Source organism: Pseudorca crassidens, chromosome 9 (assembly GCF_039906515.1).
Source record: "Pseudorca crassidens isolate mPseCra1 chromosome 9, mPseCra1.hap1, whole genome shotgun sequence".
Taxonomy (NCBI): domain Eukaryota; kingdom Metazoa; phylum Chordata; class Mammalia; order Artiodactyla; family Delphinidae; genus Pseudorca; species Pseudorca crassidens.
In genome coordinates this window covers 78936709-78948925 of record NC_090304.1, presented here as the reverse complement: position 1 = coordinate 78948925, position 12217 = coordinate 78936709, and the positions used below count along the sequence as shown (strand labels likewise).

General features: G+C 42.0%; 1 protein-coding gene across 1 annotated transcript; it reads right to left on the bottom strand.

The window, feature by feature from the left end:
* Positions 1-4663: 4663 nt before the first annotated feature.
* Positions 4664-5571, bottom strand: LOC137230787 (lysine-specific demethylase 4D-like). Its single transcript, XM_067750833.1, is given in 2 exon segments — positions 4664-4833; positions 4836-5571. Coding segments are annotated over 2 exon segments (906 nt in total).
* Positions 5572-12217: the final 6646 nt, after the last annotated feature.

Here is a 12217-nt window from a genome sequence, read left to right as displayed (position 1 = left end):
CTTAGAACTGGATATCTTGTTTTAAAAGACAATTAACATAAAAGCAATTATGGTGTAATAGGAATTATTTATTTATTTTAGGTGTTTCTTATGATACTAGCTCTTTTTTTCATTTCTATTGGTGGTTTCAAGTCATTCACTCAATCGACAATATTCATTGAGTCCTCACTAAACAGAGAAAGCCAAGAAAGATAATTATCTACTGTTGTAATCTGGTTCAATCCATGAGCTAAACCATAGGGTAATAAAGTACTCAGGGTCCTAGAGGGTCGTGTGTAAGTACAGTCAAGGTGATATACCACAAGAGAGCTGAGGTTAGGTCACCGGGTTACTAAGGAGTTTCTCAGGAAAAAGAAACTTATGCAATAGACCCTTGACATTCCCAGGGAATGGATCCTGAGCTCTTTCTTTGCAAATTCTTAATCCTAGCTCTTTCCTAAAAATTAACCGTCTCTGGACCCAGGATTTCCCATGCATAGCCTCAAATTCTAAATCTATAGCCCGTTCAACTCTCACACCTGATCTCTCACCTGGTAGCTGTTTATCCAGAGGATTTCTCCTGAAGTCTCCTGAGGAGATGCCTTCACTGCCCTCCACATTATGTGAATACGGGCCTCAGCACAATTCCAAAATACTGACTGCATTGATTTGCTGTTGCTCATACATAGCTGGAATGGCTGTTTTCACCTTAGTGAACGTCAGTGATCTGCTGGCTCTGTTAAAGTCCCACCTAATGCAATACAAGTCAGAAACGTGACATGTCAGCTGGTACAGCAGGAAATGAGAACATACAGACATTCTGCTCTCAGGATTTGCATCTGGTAGGAACGATAGAGCCATTTCCAGGGATGGCTGTGAATTATCCGTGCTTTCAAAGACTCTGTGGCCCCCAAATTTCTCCACCCCCAGGTCACCTAAAACACCAATGGCCCCAATCACTCAGTGGGAGGAGTTTGCATTCACTGAGTTATTACATTTTATGCCTTCCCCCCGCCACAGCTCCCGCCGCCTCTCTCCTGCTCACCAGCCACTTTGCTAATCTGTGAGCCCCTTAAGGGTGCCCCCACCGCAGGTATTTGCATGTGTTGTCCCTCTGCCTAGAGTGATGCTCTCACTCCCTTGTCCACAGCACGCATTCGAAGACCACACTCCCAAGAGGCCACCCTCTCCGACACAGCAGTCCTGTCACTCTCTAACCCCTTACTCTGCTTTATTTTTTCTCCTAGCCCTTGTGGCTGCTTGACTTGTTATATTTCTCTTTATAATGAGAATATAAGCTCCAGGAGAACTGAAACTTTGCCTTTTTCACTGTTGTGCCCCCAATTCCACAAACAGTGCCTGGTACACGGTAAGTGCTTAGCAAACATGTGCTGAATGAATGAATTAATAAGAGAGTGAATGAACAGGCACTGAAATATATAGACACCATGTGAAGCTTTTGAGAAAAGGCTCTCTGAGAGATGGGACAAAGAAAAGATGCTCTCTGAGGTCTACAGGATTTAACGTAGCTCTTTTTTAGGTAGAGGAGCCTGAACATTTAGGGCACGAGGATACTGGATGCCAGGATCCTAGAAAAATCCAGAAACCCGGCCACACAAATGTTGCATTTTCATTGAGTGGCACCTCCAACATGTTACCCATGCCCAACAGGGCTCAGTTCTGCCCTTCCTCTGTCTTCCCTGAAACTGCTTATCCCCCTAACACCCACCACTTGCTGAGGAACCGTGAGAAGGGTCTCACTATTACCCTGTAATCACTGCAGGTCAATGACAAGGAGCTTGGGAGGCATTTCAGTTTGAGCGGCTGGTGAGCAGAGCGGGATGGGCAAGGGCTGCTCCTCACCAGGATCTGTTCAACTCACATCAGTGTCCATTCCACTTATCTCGGTAGCCAATTCCTACCAACTGTTTGTGCTTTCCTATTTAAAGTGATGAAAGGTAACACAAACATTGGGAGAAAAAGCAACTTCAAGACCCATATACGGTAACAATCTAATGACATAAATATCATGGTAAAGGTATTTCCAAATATCTGGAAAGGAATCCTTATACACACGGAAACTTAATTGGTGTAATGGTTAATCTCTACGAATAATTCATTGTGGCCAGGTAGTCAGACAGATCCATAACTGACCCTTTATACAAATCTTAGAGGAGTCCCAAGACCCGAACTCCAACCTCTACGAGTTATGTTTAAGTACAGGTTCTAATGTCCATCTTACAACTTTGGGCTCCTAAGTAATAATGATAATAGGTAATATTTATTTAGCACAAATTATGTTTGCACTGATCTGAACTTGTTATGTGCAAACTCTAACAGAGGTGCAATGTGGCTAAGAGCTCATTTTGCCTAAACTGGCAAATGGAGAGCCATCGAAACCTGATTTGTTGAAAGACTACTGAACAAGCTGGGGTAGGAGTCTGAATAAAGGCTGGGTCCTCTGGCTCTTGACTGATTGTGAAATCTTTACCTTGCCTTTGTAACACTGCAACAAGGACAAATACGACAAGGAGTGGAATTTGTAAATGGGTATGTGTGACCTTTTGTGCAAACATGCAGTAGATGATGAGGAAAAAAAAACCAAAAAAAACCCATCAGTTTTCTACCGGTAAAAATAATTAGCAGGGCTTCCCTGGTGGCGCACTGGTTGAGAGTCCGCCTGCCGATGCAGGGGACACAGGTTCGAGCCCCAGTCCAGGAAGATCCCACATGCCGCGGAGTGGCTGGGCCCGTGAGCCATGGCCGCTGATCCTGCGCGTCCAGAGCCTGTGCTCCACAACGGGAGAGGCCACAGCAGTGAGAGGCCCGCGTACCGCAAAAAAAAAAAAAAAATTGGCAGTTTCTTACAAAACTAAATATAGTCTCACCATACAATCCAGCAGTCACACTCTTTGGTATTTACTCAGATGAGCTGAAAACTTACAGCCACACCAAAACCTGCACACAAATGTTTATAGTAGTTGTATTCATAATTGCAGAAAAAATTGGAAGCAACCAAGATGTCCTTCAGCACGTGAGTGGATCAATAAAGGGTCATACATCATAGAATGGCATATTATTCACCAATACAAGGAAATGAGCTATAAAACCACTAAACGTGGAGGAAACTTAAAGGCATATTATTACGTGAAAGAAGTCATCTGGAAAAGACAAAACTATGGAAGCAGTAAAGTGATCAGTGGTTGTCGGCGGGGGGAGGGGGGATGATTAGGCAGAGCACAGAGGATTTTAGGCAATGAATCTATTCTGTATGGTATTATAAGTGTAGATACATGTCACTATACATTTGTCAAATCCATAGACCGTACAACACCAAGAGTGAATAAATGAAACTGAGGACTCTGGGTGATAATGAGGTGTTAGTGCAGGTTCTTCGACTGTAACAAACGTTCCTTTCTGGTGTGGATGCTGGTGGAGGAGCCTGGGAACGAGTATGTTGGAATCCTCTGTATTTTCCACTTAACTTTGTTGCTAAGTACTCTGCAAAAATTAAGTCTATTAATTAAAAGAAAAGTAACGTGTAAGCCTGGGAGTGTGGTGAGGAAAACAACAGTAGAACTGAGCATCAGAGAAAGAATACGAGCGGATGTCCTAGGCATTGGGCTGGCCCTAGAGGCCAGGAGAGTGTATGGATGCACATCAAATTAACTGAGCACCTCTTACACGCCTGTCATATTTACATCCCCAGTATCTTCACAAAATTCTCGCACTGTAATTCTGGCTCAGAGAAAATCAATGATTTTCTGGCTGAAGCTCCCACGACTAGACAGTAGCAAAGCGCAGGTTTGAATGCCATTTCTGCTGACTCTAAGTCCAGTTCTCCCCTCTAAGTAACTCCTGGACAGCTCAAAGCAGTGACTACGGAAAAGTTTGCTTTACGAAAGACATCACGCTTCAGATTCAACTTTGCACATACGCATACAGAGTGGGTCCATGGATGGACTGAGTTTGTGGCTGGAGGGACAACACAAAACCACATCAACAACATCACATTTATTTACCTCACCATTAAAAGAAAAATAAGAGGCTGCAGGGGAGGTGACAGGGAAGGAGAACTGAATAGAGAATTGTTATTACTATCCAGAGTAATAGCCTTTCCGGAATTTCCCATACCAAGGACAAAACTTCATAATGGACAGAGTCACCTTCCCCTGGGGGTCACCCTCTCTGCCATGATGAGGAAGGAAAGCTTCTGCAGCTCTGGAGAGGGGCCAGGGAAGGGGGCCTCACAGTCTGGTGACAATGCAGACCTCCCCAAGTCTCCTTTCTTCTCTACAGTGCATGCCAGGGACACGGCCCATCTTCCTCACCTCTTCATGCCCACACTCATCTTATTGTTCCATCTCCAAGCCTGGCTGGAAAGGAAGATAAAGCCTCCCCACCTTCCTATTTCCTTGCTGCTCCAAGAAAACAAAGTCTCCATTCCATATTGCTTCAGGAAACAGAAGACACACACACACACACACACACACACACACAATTTCAGTACCTTACAGGGCTCTTGTCTTAATGTTACTATTCTAACATCGAACTCCTTTCGCAGCTGGTAATTATAGGTCCCTTTTAGAGTCCCCACCCAACAACCCACTTTTAATATCCTAAGGATGCTCACCTGAAATCTCCCTTATTCTGATGAAGATCTTTCCAAAGGTCATGCAGAGCCCTATTCCCAGGCCACTTTGCCATAATCGATCCAGCGCTGGGTGGCAAAATTGATGGCTTCCGCGCAGTTGAAGCCAGAGTGGTAGCCATAGGGAAACGTCACCATGAACTCTCCAGCCTCCTGAGTGACCCGACCGAAGGGGATGCCGTTGTCCTTGAGGACCGTGGGGAGAAGAGAGCCACCCTGTGTCGCAGGAAGGCCTCACAGCCCCGCGAGCTGCCCGGGAAAAGCTCCCTGGCCAGGCGTTCCAGGCGCCGGCCGTGCTCCGGGGGCACCGCGTACCAAGACTTGGGCTCCCCGAAGTGCAGGTAGTCGATGCTGTAACGGTCCATGTCCTCCGTGTGCCAGGCGAAGGCGGTCTTCCACATGCCGAAGTACAGGTAGGGGATGTTGACGCCTTCGATGACCACTCTGCACTCCTGTTCCAGCAGGTCCTGAATGGTTCCCAGGTGTCCAAGGTTCCACTGCTTCGTGTTTTCATCGAATAAGGAGCCACTGACGTCCACACCGTATACTGGTAAATCATAGGGGCGTGTTTTCCAATATTTTCGCTCCAGATCCTCAAAATCAGAGTAGAATGGAGTCTGGTGTCATTCACTGTTTGTTAAGCGGCGATACTCGCTCACAGTCATGGCTTTCTTCCTTTTGTGGTGCTGAGTAAACACACCTGCCTGCCCAGTGGTCACCTGCTGCAGGGGAGCGGCTATTAAGATGTCATCGGTATCATCGTACATCTGTCTGGCTTTCCATCCTTTCGGTGGAATTACCTTGGCTAGGCCAGCTCGGTGTGCACCTTGCCACTCCATGGCAACAATATATTTGCTGAAATCTTCAAATTCTTCCATGGTTGGGTGGACGATCGTCATCTTACAACTTGGGTTCTGGCTCCCAAAGTGCTTAGACTGCATGGCGGCAACAGAATAAGCAACGGACTGCCAGCTTCTTAGGTATGCTTTGGATACCTGAGAAGGCTGGGGAGTAACCTCTTCCCTATACTTCCTTTATTTTTAAAGAAGTTTTGATAGAGCTGAGAGGCAGGAACTCAGACTTGAACTTTTAAACAAACGAGGTGGTATCTTCTCCAGGCTTGTCAATCCACCAGGAGGACTCCACTCTTGTCAGCATTTTGGAGCCAAAGGAAATCCAGTATTTCCCAGAGGAGACGGCTCTCTAAGCCAAGTCCTGCCTCAGCCTGCAGCTCTGTGAGTTTCCTCTGTTGGGGGTATAAGTGCCTGAGACCTCTCCAGATTCCCAGGCTTGAGTGCATGGGTGGCTTCTCACCTCACTGTAGCAGGAAGTCTCTTCATGGAAATTTCCAAACCAAGCCTAAAGAAAGTACAAAATATTGAAAATAAGTGGATGACAAAACAAACTGATTTAACATCAAGTAAAAGAAAACTGTATATCAATCTTAATTTCAAAGTTTGAATTTAAGGGCAAAAAGTACACTCTTTTGGTAGGCATGTAAACTGGTGCAGCTATGGTGCATACTATGGAAAACAGTATGGAGGTTCCTCAAAAAATGTAAATAGAACCACTATATGATGCTGCAGTCTCACTTCTGGGTATATAGCTAAAGGAAATAAAAACAGAATATCAAGGAGCTATCTGCCCTCCCACATTCACAATGGATAAGATATGGAAACAACCAACATGTCCAGCGATGGCTGAATGGATATAGAAGATGTGGTACACAGATACAATAGAATACTACTCAGCCATAAAAAGAATGAAATTTTGTCATTTGCAACAATATGGATGGTCTTGGAGGGTATTATGTCCAGTAAAGTAAGACAGAGAAAGACAAATATGGCATGGTATCACTTATATGTGGAATGTTAAAAAAAAAAAAAAAAAAAAAAGAGTAAAACTTACAGAACCAGAGTAGAAAAGTGGTTGCGGGGGAGGGCAGGGAAGGGAGGGTAAAAGGGTACACAGTGAATAAAGTCTCAGGAGCTAATGTTAACCATGGTGATTATAGTTGATAACAATGTGATGAATAGTTGAAATTTTCCAGAAGAGTAGGATTTAAATGTTCTTACCAAAAAAGGTAAATATATGAAGGAAATGTGTTAATTAACTAGATGGGGGGAATCCTTTCACAATGTATAGCAAATCACCACAAAGTTGACTGAATATTTTACAATTTTAAAAGTCAATTATACAGCAATAAAGCTGAAATTTAAAAATAAAGAATTAGGACAAATCATAAGACAGAAAAAGAGGAATTAAAACTTACTGAACAGTAAGGACATTAAGCAAGCTTGAAAAGGAGTTAAGCACTCAACTCAAGAAATTGGATGGCTTAACCCAAAAGATAAATTAGGGAAAGGAAAACAATGAAATAAGCTGAAACAATTACAAAAGAAAACATAACACCCAATAGAAATGATGACTGAAACCAAAATGCAATTTGTAGACCATGAAAAGTGTAAAACCATAGCAGAAGAGAAAAGTACAAGCATATCATGTTATAATAAAACAGGGGACGCAGATAAAAATCTACCATTATAGAAAGAGTGCCTATGTAAACAAAAGCAGGAAAAAAGTACAGAACACAAATAGACACATCCTTAACAAGCATTATCCTTAATGTGTAAATACCTGAAAAATTCTAATTAAGTTCTAATCATTAATTTGCATTGATAGACAAATTATTAGAAATATAGGGTTCACTCAGAATGGGAGAAAATATTTGCAAATGAAGCAACTGACAAAGGATTAATCTCCAAAATTTACAAGCAGCTCATGCAGCTCAACATTATAAAAACAAACAACCCACTCCAAAAATGGGCAGAAGACCTAAATAGACATTTCTCCAAAGAAGATATACAGATTGCCAGCAGACACATGAAAGAATGCTCAACATCGTTTATCATTAGAGAAATGCAAATCAAAGCTACACTGATATCATCTCACACCGCTCAGAACGGCCATCATCAAAAAATCTACAAACAATAAATGCTGGAGAGGGTGTGGAGAAAACGGAACCCTCTTGCACTGTTGGTGAGAATGTAAATTGATACAGCCACTATGGAGAACAGTAAGGAGGTTCCTTAAAAAACTACAAATAGAACTACCATACAACCCAGCAATCCCACTACGGCGCATATACCCTGAGAAAACCATAATTCAAAAAGAGTCATGTACCAAAATGTTCATTGCAGCTCTATTTACAATAGCCAGGACATGGAAGCAACCAAAGTGTCCATCAACAGGATGAATGGATAAAGCAGATGTGGCACATATATACAATGGAATATTACTCAGCCATAGAAAGGAACGAAACTGAGTTATTTGTAGTGAGGTGCATGGACCTAAAGCCTGTCATATAGAGTGAAGTAAGTCAGAAAGAGAAATACAAATACTGTATGCTAACACATATATATGGAATCTAAAAGAAAAAAAAAATTGTCATGAAGAACAAGATGGGAATAAAGATGGGAATAAAGATGCAGACCTACTAGTGAATAGACTTGAGGATATGGGAGGGGGAAGGGTAACCTGGGACAAAGTGAGAGAGTGGCGTGGACATACATACGCTACCAAACGTAAAATAGATAGCTAGTGGGCAGCAGCCACATAGCACAGGGAGATCAGCTCAGTGCTTTGTGACCACCTAGAAGGGCAGGAGAGGGAGGGTGGGAGGGAGGCAGTTGCAAGAGGGAATAGATATGGGCACATATGTATAACTGATTCACTTTGTTATAAAGCAGAAACTAACACACCATTCTAAAGCAATTATACTCCAAGAAAGATGTTAAAAAAAAAAGAAATATAGGGTTCAATCAAGTTTCTGGACACTGATTAGCAAACAAAATCTATAGATCCCATACACCAGTTAACAATCAATTATAAAGTGAAAGAGTAAAAAGGTTTTAATCCCTTTAATAACAGAAATACATGGCCCCAATGAAGAAATCTAAAAATGATATGCATGCAATGCTTGTACTTTAAATGCATAAATAAATGTGAATTTTACCAGGGAAAAAAAGTTGCTTTCTGGCATAAAATGTCATCCTTTTCATCTTTATGCTTTAAAGGAAAAAAAAAAAGGCCAAAAAAGTGATTGCCTTCTGCCAGTCTAAAATCTTAATTCCAAATGATGATACACAGGACCCAGAAAATGGTTTCCTTGAAGGATTCAGCCTCTGAATGAAACAGGCTGTGCTCAAAGTCTGGCTATATATGTCCCACACCAATTTCAATTCAATCAGTACCACCCCAAATCTAATACCCTCATATCCAATCAAAATCTCTAATTTGATCCCACATATTTTTCAAGTCCCTTCCAACTGACACACTCCTTACCCAGTTCTAGAAACCCTCTCATTCCCATTAGATCGCAGTGCACTAAATGAGGTGCTTTTTCCTGAAAATCTTTGTGATTTTTACCAAGAAAATATTAAGAAAAAAATTAACTTCACAAGTTGGAAAATAGTTTAAAAATAAAAACTCAAGGAAAGGATATCCCAATGTATAGTACCCTCTCTCTCGCTCTCTTTCTATATATGCATAAATAGTGTCATTTTTTAAAAAATTCTGGTAGGAAAATAACTCTTTTGCTCATAAGCACAAATTACAGAAATAAAGTGACCTACCTTCTACCAACAAAATCCTGATTTCAGTTGGAGATATTCAAGGACCCAGAGAGAGAGAGACAGTGTTCTCTGGGCAGCTGGCCTCCAAATGCAGACCCATGTCCTGACGGCTCTGGCTTTCTACCTGGGCAAAGGTATAATTTGATCAGCACCAGTCAACGGTAATTACTCTCATTGGTCAGCCCACTCTGTCTGCGCCCCTTTGATTTTTTAAACCAGTCTTACAGCGAACTAAGAGGTTGAAAATAAAAGAAGTGGGAAAGTCAAACCAAGCAATTATTAAACAAAAGAAACTTGGTCTAGCAGCAATTAATATCGAATGTATTTATAAGGTAAAAGAAGGGCAGCTTATAGTTATGAAAAAGAAAAACTCATGGGAAAGATTACAATGATGCACTTTACGCACCTAGACACATAGCACTGAGACACAGAACACAAAGACTGAGAATTATAAGGTAAAACTGACATATTTGCAATCATGGTGTGAGGTTTTTTTTCAAACACCGTTCTTCCAGAAACTGATACATGAGGAGAGAAGAAAATTAATAATGTTATAAAAGTATAAACAATAAAGTTAACAACTTTGATTATATTTCCTGCAGCAACCACATAGCAAAATGGTTTTCAACACATATAAAACATTTACAAAAATTTACCGCTGTTAAGACCACATAATAAATCTCAAAATTCCACAGAATCTACGTATCGAGTACCCTCTTGATCAATCTTTTATTTCAATCATGAAATAAAATTGAAAGTCAATAATGAAAAAAGGGAACACCACCATATTTATTTAAAAATGAATATCCACATAACATCTACAACAATATCCATATAATAGCTAAAAATCTATTGATTTTTCTGTTGTTTGCAAGTAGTTAGTAAAAACTAAACCAAAATACCTCAGAATTATTTGAAAGAAAAAATGATAAAACAATTCAAAAAACAAAAGGGAAAACAACCATATACAAAAATATAAATGATTAATAAAATAGCAGTCTGTTACTTAGAAAGTAAAATAAAGGAAGAACCGGTTAATAAATTATATATTACTCCCTGCTACAGGAAGAGAGTGCTCCCTGCGTGGGAGAAGCTGGTGCAGAGTGGCAAGTGGTGATGGGACTCGGGGAGGGGTAGTCATTTTATAGAGGAGGACCCTGCCAAACACCATTTTAACCAGGTCAACATCAAGAGTCATAAACTGGGAATTCCCTGGCTGTCCAGTGGTTAGCACTCCACGCTTTCACTACGTAGGGCCCAGGTTCGATCCCTGGCCAGGGAACTAAGATCCCACAAACTGCGAGGCGTGGCCAAAAAAGAAAAAAAAAAAAGCCATAAATTACTTTGATAGTATATGTCCTTGATATGATGTGATTAAAATGTGACAAAATTCCCTCCGTAATCTTCCTCCAAAAAAACAGAGAAACCCAAGATAATCATAAGGAAAGCATCAGATTCCAATAGAGGGGCATCCTACAATATACCTGACCAGTATTCCCCCAGACTGTCAGGTTTCTATACAAACTTTTGGTCAAAAACAAGGAAAGTCTGAGAATCTGTTACAGCCAAGAGAAACCAAAGGAGACATGAAATCTAAATGTAATTTGATATTTTAGATGAGATCTTGGAACAGAAAAAGGACGTTGGGTAAAAGGTGAGGAAATCTGAACCCATGATAGCCTTTAGTAGACAATAACATATTGACATTGGTTCATTAATTGTCATCAATATACCATGGGAATTACGATGTTACTAACAGGGGGACATGGGAGTGGGGTCGGGTCAATACTCCCTGATCCACATGCTCAATGCTTTGTAAATCTAAAACTGCCCAAAAGTTTAGGTATTACTAAATATTGTAAATAATAAACAAACAGGAGAAGGCATAAACAATATTAGAATGAAAATAATTTGATAAACAATAAACAATATTAGAATGAAAATAATTTGAAACAATCTGAGTTTTGGAAACAGTCTACCATACAGCACATTATAAACCAAATGATTCTATGAACCACTATGTGACATAATCTTTTAGAGCACTTTTAAAAATATTTTAGATTATGAAATATAAAGTGTTCACAGAAATCTATAAAGCATATATGTACACTTCAACAAATAACTATAGAGTGAGCAGAAGTGGAACCACTACCCAGGTCAAGAAATGCAACATTGCCAGGCACCTGGCTGCCTGACTTGTGCTCTTCTGCCCAGATTACAGCCCCTTCTGCCTCCTGGACTGACCTTATCCTAACTATTCACATAGTAATTTTGGGAAACATTATAAAATTAAAACTCTGTCCATTTTTGAAAACTTTATATAACCTTGAGGAAACACAATTGTATTTATGTCCTTTAGTGTATTTTTGGTGTAGTTTTTCATCACTTACGCCTTTGCATGCAGCTGGACTTTTCTGTTTCAGTGCTGTAAGATATTCAACCATATAATCGTGTTGGGCCGGGGCCTGTGAGAACGGGGTCTATCGCGCTTCTGGGTCGTGCTCCCTCCTTCCGGAGCCTGATGGACAAGCCTGGGGGCGGCAGAGGTTGTGCCCCCGGCTCTGGCCGCGAACGCTACTGTGGGCCGTGTTCTTACCCATACCGCAGACCCCCCGCCCACCCCCCGCCCAGTCGTGGACTTGGCGGCTCGTGGAGCGCCTCCGTGGGCCCAAAGGGGAGAGTCGATGGGTGGGGGTGACGCACCGTCGGTGAGAAGGCCTTCTCTAGCTGTCCGAAAGGGAGCCTTGGGGTACCGGATCCCCAGCCGCTGCCCCTCTCAAGCGTGCAGTGGTCACGGTGGCGACTGCCAGAGCACGTGGGCAGAGCCCCTCGCTTTCGCGGGAGAGCTTGCGCCAGCCCTGCGCTGGGGCCGAGCGCCGCTCTTTTCCTACCGCGGGACGCCCCTCCCCGCTCTGAGTTGGGGGAGGGTCCCGCCAGGCCTGCGTCCGGCGCG